The sequence below is a fragment of the Armigeres subalbatus genome, chromosome 3 (assembly GCF_024139115.2).
Source record: "Armigeres subalbatus isolate Guangzhou_Male chromosome 3, GZ_Asu_2, whole genome shotgun sequence".
Lineage (NCBI taxonomy): Eukaryota > Metazoa > Arthropoda > Insecta > Diptera > Culicidae > Armigeres > Armigeres subalbatus.
In genome coordinates this window covers 193,222,058-193,237,171 of record NC_085141.1, presented here as the reverse complement: position 1 = coordinate 193,237,171, position 15,114 = coordinate 193,222,058, and the positions used below count along the sequence as shown (strand labels likewise).

The window sequence follows — 15,114 nt, the reverse complement described above, 5'->3', positions numbered from 1 at the left end:
ATGGAATTATTCAGAATTTTTAAGCGGTTGTTTTTCTGAAACTCCTTGGAAAATTTTTCAAAATAATTTCTTCTGGGAAGGGATATTCTTCTGAGTTTCTCCGTAGACAAAAATCCAAATTTCTACGGGAAAACTTTTTTTATCCTCACGGAAAACCCCGATTTAAGCTTCGGTCATATACCTACCATACAATAACATAACGTTTTGTATGTTGGAGTATTGAGCGTTGAACTGAAAACAAATAAAAATATTATAGCTAAGAAAAATCAAAACTACCGTATTCTTTCGACTTTCCCAAAACATAGAAAAATAATAAATAAACAGCCAGAATGATAACCTTGACAACAGTAGAAAATTAGAACAACTCAAAATTATGTTGAAGCGTTGCTTTATTTCACTGGGTACCGAAATTTTAGTACATGGAACCATAAAATGAGTACTAATTTGCACTGACCCCAACATCTTGATTATTATATCTATGGCGAAAGTGCCGAACGCGAAGAAGTGCGTGAATGGTCTGCCCATGCAGAGGTAATGGCGCAGCGGGTGGCAACCGAGATCGTCACCTCGAAGCATGGCAGAAGTGTGAATGAATAGGTGTATGTATGGACTGCACACGCCGCGCTGGGAGTAGCGCAGGAATGTTGGTTCCTACGACTACTGATACTCCGCGGCGTGGCAGAGGAGTGTGGATGAGCATCCAAGTCAGTCTCACATGGTACGAAAGGAATGAGTTGAGTCGAGTTGAGCTAGTCTCATATGGCATGAATGAGGTGAGTCAGACTCACATGGTATGTCAGAAGTGGGAATCTAAGCGAAACGTCCCACAAGGGATGCCAGAGGGAGTGTTAGGTCGAATGACTCGAGTAGTATGTGTCAGCGCGAACTGAATGAAAGAGGTGAGCAGTCTCACATGGTACGATAAAGGTGGGCATACAAGTTAGTCCCACATGGCATGAGAAGGGTGGGCACAAAAGTTAGACCCGCACGGCATGAGAAGGGTGGGCACACAAGTCAGACCCATAGGAGCGTTAGCGTGTGTGCAAGCATGGAGTGTATGAGCATGAATCAAGGGTTTGGGTGGGCATACAAGTTAGACCCACATGGCATGAGAAGGGTGGGCACACAAGTTAGACCCGCACGGCATGACAGAGGTGCAACAGAGTATGTAGGGTGTGTTTGAGGGTGCGATAGAGCGAGCACCCAAGTCAGTCTCGCATGGGACGGGTGCCTGTGTGAGCGAGAATGAGCGAGTACGTTTAGTACTGCCATCCCCCAGAAGTAGTACTGGGAGGTAGTTCCTGGGGGAAACGATGGTGGATCTTTAATAAAGAATTAAAAAAAAAAAAACGATGGTGGAGCCCAAGGGAGTTTAGTCGGTATTACCGGTATGGTCGAGTCCGACACTCCAGTACACTTCCGTGTGGTAGTTTGGCAACTAAAATGCACGTGTACTGGGTTAGTGTGTAAATGCATTCTCCCTTGTAAAAAAAAAAAATAGGATACGTTAGTTAGGTAAATTTAAATCAACTTTTGTAAACCTGAGATTACTTAACGTTGTTTCCCCCACTTTACTGCCCTTGTTGAGTGGTTTTGCTCCTCATTTTATGACAACAAAGGGAAGAGGGAGAGAGATGCAAGAGAAAAAAAAGTACCTAAAATTAGGTACTTTTTTCTAACCGTGTACACTCTGAGGAAAATCTATGCTAACTGCGTTTCTCTTGGTTGACCCCACGTTCGTTTACGTGCAGTTTATACTCGATTAGTATGGCCTGATTTTGTCAAAATTGCACGCGGCGTACCCTTTAGGAAAGGTACCGCCACGCTTTCTGCATCCCGTTTACTTGATTCTTATGGGTGAATGGCATTGCGGTGTATCGTTTGGCGCGACCGTACCTTTCGACAGTCACTCGCCGCGTGAAGTTTTGTGCAAGTACCCATTTAGGAACATTACAAACGCCGCGCAGTGTATCATACCCAGAAAATCTGACAATATAACCTCCGTATGCTCGACGGGGCCCTCCTTAGCCGTGCGGTAAGGCGCGCGAATTAAGCCCCAAACGCAATACAACGGAACGGCGACGGAAACGGCAAATTTGACAGAAAATATATGGGCTAACTGTCAAATTTGTGTTATTACAGGTTTGCTCTATTTCTGAGGGTACACACTGAGGTGTTTGGCCCATAAGAAATAGCTAGTTATGATGCCCTTCTTTTATCATGCTAATAAGAGTGAAAATGATGAAAAAATGTTACAAAAATAAACTGTTTGCGGCTATTTTGAACTACCAGTCTCGACTTACAACCGTTCACATTGTGGGTTGTTTTGCGGCAAAGCGGCTACGGCAGAACGGCAACGGCAGTTTTAGAACAATTCCGTTCTGCCGCAGTTCCGTTCTGTCGGATTGCCGTTCACATTGTGTTCGGGCACTAACTCTTCAAATTGGTGAAATCGGCAATACTACAAAGCTACTTTATTTTACCGGAGTCGGTAAAATTTTACTGAGTTTTTAGACTACGGATCACCCCAAAGTTTCAGTTCATAGACGATTGCACGAGCCAAAAACTCCATATAGAAAAAATGTAAACATTGCCCTCATGAAACTTCACTCCCCATTTGAACACGGGTAAAAGGGTCTTGTGACCTTGTGACGTCATAACGCAATGGTTCATGTCAAGATTTTTTTATGTACAGGTTATCCGACTTCGTCAGTAGATGGAATAACCAGCGCGGGGGAGAAACATACTTTTTCAGTGCAAAACGTAAACAAACGAGCATAAATTCCATACAAAAATCCAAGATGGGCTGAGTTGGGGATATTGACAAGTCGGATAACCTGTACATAAAAAAATCTTGGTTCATGTGACAATTTGTCTCTTTCTCTCTGAAAAGAAATCTCGCTTAAGTTTTCAAAAGGTCCTAAGTAACATGTTTTTCATGAATTAAGCCCCAAACGCAATACAACGGAACGGCGACGGAAACGGCAAATTTGACAGAAAATATATGGGCTAACTGTCAAATTTTCCGTTTCCGTCGCCGTTCCGTTGTATTGCGTTTGGGGCTTTAATTTGAACAGCGCAATCAACAGAACAACATGAAAGCTATTGACTGCAGTATTCAAATTGATTCATGAAAAAAATGTTACTTAGGTCTTTTTGAAAAGTTAAGCGAGATTAATTATAGAAAACAAGAGATTTTTCCGTGCAGTGGTCTAAAAAGCTTTGTGATGGTAAAATCGGTAAAATCAATAAAAAGCTTTCGTAAACCTTGAATGATGATGATTGTACGTCAGTGACAGTCTGGCTGCGTGAGATTTTTTTTTCAAAATAAAAGAACACCCTCGTTTAGATTTTTGTTTTCCTTCAACATTTTGGCATAGTGAAGTAATATGCTAGGCCAGTAATACATGCACCCGATTGAGCATAATTGAATTGTTATTAAGGTAATTGTGACCTTCATACCCATGTTACATATCAAGCATATCATTAAATCTCCTTGGCTTCTAGTTGAAGGGCGACGCAATGGCTGACAAAGGGACAACCACGGTCCAGCCGCTGGTTAAAATAGGGCATTACATTCTGGGGGCCACCCTGGGAACGGGAACCTTCGGAAAGGTTAAGATCGGCGAGCATCAACTGACCGAACATAAAGTGGCCGTAAAAATCCTGAATCGTCAGAAGATTAAGAGTTTGGATGTAGTGGGGAAAATTCGTCGGGAAATTCATAACCTGAAGCTGTTCCGGCATCCGCCATCCGCATATAATCAAGCTGTACCGGGTGATATCGACGCCGACGGGACGAGCTGTTTGATATCGTCAACAATGGAAAACTGTAGGAATCGGAGACCAGGCGATTCTTCCAGCAAATAATTTCCGGGGTGGATTATTGCCATCGCCACATGATTGTGCACCGCGATCTAAAACCGGAAAATCTGTTGCTGGATCACAACAGACACGTTAAGGTAGACTAATTAATACTGCTAGCATGAAAAACCATATTTTCTTCATAATATCTACGCATACCATTCTATCTACCTACACTACATCTTTTGTCAAGTTTTCTTTATTGGTAACTAGCAGACCCGACGATCTTCGTTTCGCCTAATATTGATTTATTCTCTGCTTAGTTCTCGAGGCAGAAATTTCTGTTTCATTTGTATGGGAGCCCCCCTTTTTAAATGAGGGAGGGGTCTCGAACCATCTTAAGAACACTTTCCCCGGTCCCAAAAACCTCTGTATATAAATTTTCACGCCGATCACTAAACCTAAACCGATCACTTAGCTTTGGAATCTATAAGGTTCAGACAGACAAAAATTCATTTTTTTGTATATAGAAGAAAAAGATATTAGGACGCAAGTTCGAAGTACATGTATAGCATGTAGATTAGTATAAACGCAACACTAAACTCGATTAGCATGAATTCATTTTGAACAATTTCTCTGTTAATCAACAGCAGCTATTGGTGAACATACGACGATGATTCACGTCGGCTAACTAATAGTCGGAAAGCATGCTGAGGAGAAAGAAAACCAAATTCTCCAATATGTTACATCTTCGAACACAAAAAGACCAAAGTATTTAACATGACCAATGTACTAACAATGGAATTCAAAATGTCCTAGCTGACTTTTTTGCTGTTGTTTATTTGCGTATTACCACATTACTTTAAATTCAATTTGTAATGCAATGTTGTGCATTTGTATTATAGCTAAATGGACCTTTTTCCTTGTCCGTTATTGAATCAGGACTCAGTGCGTGGAAGCATTCGTCTATGCCTAGCATTGTGCCTAGTCATATCATTCAAGTGTTTTAGTGCTCACGGCCCACGGAACAAATTTTCGATAGAAGTTGGGAAAACAGTGCACGATTGAGTGCAACAGACTTGGGTGTATTAGTTCTCGAGGTGGTCTCAAATAGTGAACCACGGCCCTCGGGGTAGAAAAAGTGTAAAAAACAACGGAAACGACCTTCGGTTCGATGCCACAAGGTCCTTTCTTACTACGGATTTTGGTAGAAAAGTATCTAAAAGCACCAATCGCTGGTACCTTCAAGGAAAATCGGAGTACTTCCTATGTACTAAAGGTTAGGAGCCAACCGCAATACACAAAACTCTGCAAGATGACGAAACTGGCCGACGGATCTGCGATCAAGATTGTGAACAACCACAACTCAACCAACGACAATGCGTAGTATCCTGCTACGATTCGGTAATGCTCGATGACGCATAGGTAACTAAAGCAGCAATTTGAACCGCAATGCGTAAAGGACAACGCAAGCCAGATACACCCGATTCTGTTTTTACACGGATTTTTTTTACACGGCCGTGTAAAAAAAATCCCATACAAAATTTTTGCAAAGTTGCTCCATTTTTCATGATTCGTCGAATTCAAAAAACCTTCAAAATTATTTAGGAAAAAACCCTGATTAATCCACCTAGCGGTGTTGGTGCCTTTCTCGTGTAAAAAAAAATACTAAAAAATATGAGTGAGTGCTTTTTAGCGTGTTTTGCGCAAAGAAAATAGTATTTTGGCCATAACTTCTGATCCCATAGTCCAATCTGGCCAATTTTCAATAGCAAACAATGGGACAAGATTCTCAGTCGAATGGAACTTGTTGCGAGTAATTCGGCCAATGCTAAGTTCCAAAAAGTGTGTCTACAAAATTTTGTACACACACAACAGGCCTGGTAGCGGGTCACTTTTTAGTGACTTGGTCACTTTTTGCGGGCAAGTCACTAAAAAGTCTCTTTTTTCTACCTCAAGTCACTAAAGTCACTTTTTCTCGCAAAAAGTCACTATTTCCAACTATTTTGAAACTATTGACTAAGATTTATGAATAAAGCTTTATGTATCCGTCGGATGATGCTTTGTTCATGGCGGATCTTGGGAAAATGATTGCTCTGAAACTTTTTACTAGCCATTTACTCGCTGCTCTTATTGGCATTTCACCAGTAGCTAATTGAAGGTGTTTTACGTCAGAATTTATAAATTGGTATATGGTCATGCTAGTAGGAGGCCTGCAACTATCAGACTTTCTACAGAAAGGGAAGGTGGGGAGACTTGATTCCTTGAGAGACTTGACCCCTTGGGAGACTTGAGCGTATTTTTCTAATAAATCCTCTAGACAAATGATCGTTATGTGGCGAGTTATTTTTTGGATTGACAATCTTATTTACTCTATTATTTACTGTGTTTTGTCCCTCCTGAAGATGTTTTAAGCGACCACGAAAAATTTGAACAACTCCTCCCAACAATGACCAATTGCTATCATTTTTTTTCACAGCACAAAGCCATCAGTATGCTAAATTGTTTTTACTGATAAAAATTCCTACATTTCATTACAATTTCAGGATATTTGGATTTTTAATTGTTGTCCCAATATGGGGAGACTTGATCTCTCATTAGTCACACATAAAATTGGCGAGAAAATTGAAGAAAATATAAATTGTGCTAAAGCGAATATTTTTTTGCAGATATAGATGTAATGAAGGGTTCGCTCGCAAAAAAAATTATTGAGTAGATATCATTTAAAGGGGATTAAGACTCCCCAATTTTGAGATTACATGCGCTGTCGAATTCCATAGCAAAAACCATTCATGAATATGCACAGCAAGTCGAAAAATCTGCGTTTTTTGGAGGAAAAATATTTAAAAGTTCAGGGAGCACTTTTCTACTTTCATGAAAGCAAGTTCTTGGAGAAAGAAAAATACCCTCCGAATATTTTCAAATTCGACTTTTGACAGCACTCCAAAAAATCAATTATGTATCAATAATAACAACAGTTACAGACTATCATAAATCCGTGAAGTTTCAATACCCTTAGCTGGTAGATATTGTTCTAAGCTTTTGAGAGCTTATAAAAATGCATTGCTTAACAAGGACTTTCAGGATGAAAACGCCGAAATTGCTGGAGATCGCTAATTTAATCTAATAGTAACATAACTTTGCAAGCAACATAAAATTATTCGAGTGGTCCAAAATATGTTCAATAGGTGGTCCAAAATAAAAACAGGCGGTCCAAAATTAAATCTTACATATCTTCAGAATTTATGATAGTTTGGTTCTTTCGGTGGGATTTACAACATTTTTACCTACAAATCCTACCTAGCATTCACCACTTTGTAGTATCATAGGGAATTAAGCAAGCATTGTTACAAAATCTAACTTTTATTCGAAAAATTTTTCGGCCATCTCCTAAAGCGGTCCAAAATACCTCCCTTACCCTACTGTTGTTTTTTTGCACTAACAATTCCAAAAAATTCTATGGCACATATGACAAATCTGCATCTTTCTTAAATAGGTGTTCAGCTAATCCAATGATCTTGGTTTTCACTCATTCTCACGAGAAGAGAATATACCTTCACGCAGATTTTTACCGAGAATTCATTTTTCGGGAAAGAAACACAGGTCTTACAAGTTATAGCCTTGTTTCGTTCACTTCCAGTGGCGCAAACATTTGATTTGCTAGCAGGACTACTAATAATTTTGAGTAATCCTGCTTTTGACTGATTGACTGATATTTAGTTTCCGTGGGATAAAAAATTTCACTTAGTAACTGAGTAGATAAAAGTTAGCTTGCACGGTTTTCGTTTCTCTTCTGAGTTCGTTATGAGATTGTGGTGAGTGAAAGTTGTTTTCCGCTTGAATTCGTCTCATCAAACTTGCAACTGAAACTAAAAGTCACTATTTGGTCCCTTTTTCTGCAACTGAAAGTCACTATTTGGTCCCTTTTTTCGCCAGCTTTGGTCACTAAAGTCACTATTTTGAGCGGCATTGGTCGCTACCAGCCCTGACACAAACAGACATCACCTCAATTCGTCGAGCTGAGTCGATTGGTATATAACACTATGGGTCCGAGCCTTCTATCAAAAGTTTGGTTTTGGAGTGATCATATAGCCTTTACGTATACTTAGTATACGATAAAGGCAAAAAGAGAAAAGAAAAAGCTTAATTCTAGTATCACATTTCGGCCTCTCTTGTAGATATGAATTTGTAGAGGAGGAACAGCTTTGGTGGAACTTCGGTGCCAGTCTTTGAAACCAGCAAGCGTATGTAACTCATCCGTTGGGAATAGGAAGTTCAAATCTAGTATCATCTTTTTAGTAGGCGATTTTGCTTGACTTGTAATTTATTGCGGTAAGTTTGAGCACAGTTGTACCAGGCAGGGAAGCCATACGCAACCGTAGGCCGGAAGATGGTTTTGTATAGCAATAACTTGATGCTGGGATTCAGCCGAGACCGTCTTTTCACGAGCGGGTATAGAGTTCTCGTTAGTTTAGGAACATTTATGCAAATAACATCAGTTTAGCGAGCCCTTTGACAGTTCGTCATGGTTACAGGTTCAATATTACGGTTCATTTGGGGCAGTTCACAAATAACGTAACCTTAATAGGGAGGAAAAGAACATCTCAAGCGTTACGGTTTCTACAAAAAATAAATCATCCATGCAAAAATTGGTGCTACAAGAGGAGGTCTAAGTTTACCCAATTTTGCCTTATATTTTATGATCAGGCCCCAAGATCCTCGAACAGTTCAGCTGACCTTGTGGAAAGCCATATCATCTTTTTGCTTTTCTCGTACAACAAAGTTGTACCGAAAGGCTATCATTTCACTCCAAAATCAATTTTTTTATAGAAGTCTCGCAGACCCATGATGTTATATACCAATCGACTCAGCTCGTCGAGCTGAACAAATGTCTGTCCGTGTGTATGTGTGTGTGTGTGGATGTGTGTGTGTACACGAAAACCGAAAAACATTAGCCACTTTTTCATATAGTAATTATTAACTGATTTCCTCCCAACAAGTTGCATTCGACGGAGGACAAACCCTACACTCAGAAATAAATTTATACTTAATAGGTTAAAAGTCATACTAATTGCCTATTCGCCTGGTTGACCCCAAGCTCGTATTTGATTCGACTATACCGGCATAGTATAACTTTTAAAAATTCGAGGATTAGTATAAATGGACTTTATTACTCTTTAGGTTTAATTGTGCCGTCTAAATAATGATCCATATTTTTTAGGTTATGTTACTTTTTTTTCTTTTTATTTGTAAAATGATTTATGTACAAATCTAAACAAATATATTATTATTTTTATTTATTCTTCGTGATGTAATGCACAACCAATATTTTCTATCATTCATATGGAACACTATCGTAGCGATGAGGAAAACATGCAGCAGTCCATCTTCCGAGGTACGCATTGACCTGCTATCACATCGTCAAGCACTATATGCAAGGTTCTTAATTTCTATTCTTGTATGGACACTAATTCGCTGCTTCTTGCGAGGCTTCTTGATGGAGCAAAGCTTCCCATGGTCAGAATCAGCAGCGTCGTAAACGAAACGGAGGAGTTTGTCAGCATCAGGCTGGAGGGACGAATTTCCGCCACGGTAGAAATTTTCCCATCTTGAGGGGTCGGCGTTTTCGTAAAAAGAAACACTGCAACGTAGACCAGGGTTGACTTCATGGAGACTCTGGCGCTGAGCTAAAAATAATTTTGATTTACCATTAGGCGTCTGTTTTTGTTTATGGACAATAGTTCGATACTTACGTTCATCATGCACCACATTTGTCTTCATCGCGTCCAATTCGTAACGACCACAGCCTCGGCATCATCTGACTCCTAACTCCATCTAACTGTTAGTTCACTTCGTTGCCAATCTTTAGTTCGCAAACTGGAAAAGTAGCGGCATGGCATACCCGTTGAACTTACAGTCAACCCCCATCCTAACCGCAGTTATTTGGCAGTTCACCATTGATATAACGTTACCGATTCTGTGATCGCCGTAAAAGCATCGTCGTCCTGCGTCCGCTTGTGACTGCTATTTAGGTTTTTATCGGTGTTACGCCGGAGTTGGACGGACATTTCACAATCTGCATTCCGATTGGTATTTTGCGACGAGTTTGTACTTCCAGCCGTCCTCTTCGATGTCTCAACGGCCGATTTGTTTGAGGGCTACGGCACTCGTGGAAGCGGATGAACGATACGATGAAGATGGCTATTTTGTTCCGTGTCAATCGTCGTGGAATTTCCTCCGGAAAGGCGTGCTCGAATGCTTTACCATCTTCCACATACAATTTCCGAATTTCACACGGTGCAGTATGATTTTCTCTTCTGCATGTTATTGAATCTAGAAGAAAAAAAAAACAATTAAAATGAATATATTCACATCTTTTACAATATGCTAAATTTCTCACATTTTTGTCGCTGTTGGTTTCAATGGTTAATGACACGTAATGACACGAAACAAATAAAATTCACTACGCGTGCGAAGATCATAACAATATCCAAAAACCCGACTTAATCCACCTACAGTGAACGCAACCCTTCTTACACTTTTGAATGGTTGTGTGTGCCCAGTGCATATTACAATTTCTATGCATATGACCTTCAATTGAATATAAAATAACTGATATTATCATGCTTTTATCGATTTCAAAATAAAAAAAGGATATTTCTGGAAATTTAACAATTTTGAAAAAATACAAAAAGACTGCAGATTTGATTTGCCGCCCTAAATGGCAATATTACAGCTTCTGTTTAAGCCCAAAAGAGTTCAAATCGGGTCATAGACGGCTGAGATATTGGTGTGACAATTTTTCATTAGTAGTCTGAAAATATGTCTCATATTCGTATTTCACAGATATCTCTGAAACCGAATTTCCGATTGCAGAAAAAAAATTAATGGGTCCAATGACAAAAACATAGCTTTCGTTTAAAGATAAAATCGCACAAATCGGTCTAAGGACGACTGAGATCTTGATGGGACATATTTTACCAATGTGTGAAGTTGATACGTCTAATGCTTTATGTTCGTATTTCAGAGATATCTCCGGAACCCAATGTCTAATTCCAAAAACAAAATACAATGGGTTCAATGGCAAAGTCATAGCTTTCGTTTAAAGATAAAATCATGCAAATTGGTTTACAGACGGCTGAGATATTTATGTGACATTATTTTGTTAGTTTTCTGAAAATACACTTCATGTTCGTATTTCTCACATATCTCTGGAACCAAATGTCCGATTGCAAAAAAAATTGAACTCGTACAATGACAAAGTCATAGCTTTCGTTTAGTGTTAAAATCGTGCAAATCGGTCCACGGACGGCTGAGATCTTGATGTGAGATTTTTGTAACGCACACACATACGCACACACGCACACACACACACACACATACATACATATGCTCAGTTCGTCGAGCTGAGTTGATTGGTATATACGACTTCGGTCTCCGAGCCTCGGATAAAAAGTCGGTTTTTCAAGCGATCTTTATACCCTTCTTAGGATGTAAGAAGGGTAAAAAGGATATTTCTGGAAATTTAACAATTTTGAAAAAATACAAAAAGACTGCAGATTTGATTTGGCAATATTACAGCTTCTGTTTAAGCCCAAAAGAGTTCAAATCGGGTCATAGACGGCTGAGATATTGGTGTGACAATTTTTCATTAGTAGTCTGAAAATATGTCTCATATTCGTATTTCACAGATATCTCTGAAACCGAATTTCCGATTGCAGAAAAAAAATTAATGGGTCCAATGACAAGAACATAGCTTTCGTTTAAAGATAAAATCGCACAAATCGGTCTAAGGACGACTGAGATCTTGATGGGACATATTTTACCAATGTGTGAAGTTGATACGTCTAATGCTTTATGTTCGTATTTCAGAGATATCTCCGGAACCCAATGTCTAATTGCAAAAACAAAATACAATGGGTTCAATGGCAAAGTCATAGCTTTCGTTTAAAGATAAAATCATGCAAATTGGTTTACAGACGGCTGAGAATTTATGTGACATTATTTTGTTAGTTTTCTGAAAATACACTTCATGTTCGTATTTCTCACATATCTCTGGAACCAAATGTCCGATTGCAAAAAAAATTGAACTCGTACAATGACAAAGTCATAGCTTTCGTTTAGTGTTAAAATCGTGCAAATCGGTCCACGGACGGCTGAGATCTTGATGTGAGATTTTTGTAACGCACACACATACGCACACACGCACACACACACACACACACATACATACATATGCTCAGTTCGTCGAGCTGAGTTGATTGGTATATACGACTTCGGTCTCCGAGCCTCGGATAAAAAGTCGGTTTTTCAAGCGATCTTTATACCCTTCTTAGGATGTAAGAAGGGTAAAAAGAATGCGAAGAAACATATATTCTTACATTAATCACACTTAGTTTAAATTAAAATAATATATAGTATATATTTTAAACCAAAGCTTGTATATCTCTCAGAAATGACAAATAAGTTTAACTTCAAACCTTTCTTAGATTACTTTCATTTCTGAGTGTAGTTGATCACTATTGAATTTGATAACAATCGACCATTGCGTTCAAAAGTTATTAAGAAAATGGAATCGAACTATGTAAGCGCCACATAGGGTTGGTGTCTTGGCTAAATGCGAGAAAGGCAGCACGCTAAAAATGAACTACTCAAAATTGAGTCGAATCCGACTCATTTTCATTAAAAACGGGACAACTCAAAATTTGAGTAAAAGATACTACTTCAATAAAATGATGATTGCACTTAAACTAGGAGTCTGTTTGTCGTAAAATGCACTTAGATAGATAGATAAACTTGATTCGCATCTGTCGTATTAAAAATTGATGGAAGGCCAAGCTTAACTTTCGCGAAATCATCATTTTATTGAAGTAGTATCTTTTACTCAAATTTTGAGTTGTCCCGTTTTTAATGAAAATGAGTCGGATTCGACTCAATTTTGAGTAGAAATGGTATACTCAATCCAGTTGAAACCGGAAATTGGGTGCTAGCGAAGTTAGCTTCTCGATATGAAAACAGCGCACCACTTCCGAAGTTAAGTTTAACGTACGGATTGTGAGAAAAATCCAACTTCGCTATCCCCCAATTCCGGTTTTCAACTGGATTGAGAATATAATTAAATTTTATCTTGCACCTCCTTGCGGTGATTGGCTGCTTCCGATGAAACCACGTTGTTTACGCTCTATCTATAGTTTATTATTCTGTTGTGCTTGCGGGTGTTCTTGTATTCATGAATTCGTCAGTATGTACAACTTTCGAATTTTATGACTAATGATTGGCAATTCTGCGACCGTGTTATCAATGTGATATTCAAAATTCCTATTTGTCTCTTTTTATTAGATTGCCGACTTTGGGCTTTCCAACATGATGCTTGATGGAGAGTTTTTGCGGACATCGTGTGGCTCACCAAACTATGCAGCTCCGGAGGTCATATCAGGTAAACTGTACGCTGGTCCAGAAGTGGACATCTGGTCGTGCGGAGTTATTTTGTACGCTTTGCTTTGCCTTTGGGACCCTCCCATTCGACGATGAACACGTTCCCACGTTTAGGAAAATCAAATCTGGAATTTTTCCGATACCGGAATATCTGAACAAGCAGGTGGTGAGTTTGCTCTGTCAAATGCTACAGGTGGACCCATTGAAAAGAGCTACTGTTGAGGAAATCAAAAAGCACGAATGGTTCCTGAAGAATCTGCCGGCGTATTAGTTTTCCTCCGGTGGGACAAGATAGCAGCGTCATCGGTACACATACAGTGGCGGAAGTATGCGAGAAATTTGGTGTAAAGGAACAAGAAGTACACAATGCTCTACTAAGTGGCGATCCACATGATCAATTAGCCATTGCTTACCACCTGATAATTGATAACAAACGTATTGCTGATGAAGCAGCAAAAGCTGAATTAAAGGATTTCTATGTTGCGGTTAGCCCTCCACCTGCTCCGCCGGTTCAACCGGAAAGGCACACTCCGGTAAACGAGCCTTTCAAGTCACCTTCTATTCATCCGGAAAGGATTGCTCCTCTAAGGGAGAGACCAGCCACCACTGGCAGTGCTCCAATTCCATCACCGAACATTACAGCGACGGCCATACCGATTGACAAACACCGCGGCACACCGGTAAAACGAGCTAAATGGCATTTGGGTATCCGTTCACAATCGAAACCCAACGATATCATGCTGGAAGTGTACCGAGCAATGAAGGCTCTTGACTTCGAATGGAAAATAATCAACCCTTATCACGTGCGCGTTCGCAAGTACAACTCGCGTAATGACAAGTACGTGAAAATGTCACTTCAACTGTACCAAGTCGACACCAAAAGCTATCTGCTGGACTTTAAATCTCTTACCAACGACGAAGTAGAACAGGGCGACGATGTGATCATGGAAAGCCTTACTCCGCCTCCTCCCGTTGGCTTTGGTGGAATGGGCATACCGAATCAGCCGACCGGACATCATACGATGGAGTTCTTCGAAATGTGTGCCGCACTAATTATCCAATTAGCCCGTTAGATACCCACTAACGGATGATTTCTGGCGAATGCCATTTGTTAATAGATCAGTATCCAAAGTTTATTTTATCTATATGATGATTACGAATAATCAATAAAGTTGCCATTGCATGCATAAATACTGGGTATGTGTAGATTATTTTATTATGTTGAAGATGCCCATATGAGTATCAAGGATCTGATGATGTGGTGAAGTATTGCTATGCACCCCTATTCTTGTTTACGGACGAACGAAACTTTCGAACGAATGCAGTTCGTTCGAATCGTTTCCCCATTTGATTTTGCTGGCGTAAACGAGAATGCGCATCAGCTTTCGTTCGAAAGCGCGTTCGTACGTAAACAAGAATAAGGGTGATGATCTTTAAAACAAATATCACCGTCCACGAGAAAAATGCCATCACCGCTGGGTGGATTAATTAGGTTATATTCCTATCTATAGTAGGTACTAGAAAACTTAGTAATCAAATATTTTCTATCTATCAAGAGCGACATCTGATAATATTTTTTTCAATTTAACATTCGCTTCAACGGCATGCATGCATGAAAACTCAATCTTATTTTCGCTTTTCCTGTATATTAAGATGTAACAAAAACGCTATATGTCCACTTCATACGAATTTTGTTACCTCCAAATAAGAAGCTCGCAGGGCCAATTGTCAGGTTGTACACCTTAATTAAACATATGAAAACTTCCAAATATTTGTACTAGTTTTCTTCCAAAATTTCAGCCCTATCGGTCATCGGAGAACAAAGCTACAACTTGTCAAAGTAGGGAATTTTATATGAAAAACGGCCGCCGCTGC

At 39.5% G+C, this 15,114-nt stretch overlaps 1 protein-coding gene and 1 long non-coding RNA gene across 2 annotated transcripts; one reads left to right on the top strand and one right to left on the bottom strand.

The window, feature by feature from the left end:
• Nucleotides 1–3,275: 3,275 nt before the first annotated feature.
• Nucleotides 3,276–14,430, top strand: LOC134223371 (5'-AMP-activated protein kinase catalytic subunit alpha-2). Its single transcript, XM_062702509.1, is given in 7 exon segments — nt 3,276–3,443; nt 3,508–3,747; nt 3,749–3,795; nt 3,797–3,962; nt 13,144–13,311; nt 13,313–13,518; nt 13,520–14,430. Coding segments are annotated over 6 exon segments (1,605 nt in total). The 5' UTR covers nt 3,276–3,443; nt 3,508–3,522; the 3' UTR covers nt 14,313–14,430.
• On the bottom strand, nt 8,737–10,513 carry LOC134223372 (uncharacterized). Its single transcript, XR_009982550.1, has 3 exons — nt 10,205–10,513; nt 9,558–10,137; nt 8,737–9,491 (listed from the first exon to the last, which is right to left on the bottom strand). It is a non-coding gene; the product is annotated as an uncharacterized LOC134223372 (long non-coding RNA).
• Nucleotides 14,431–15,114: the final 684 nt, after the last annotated feature.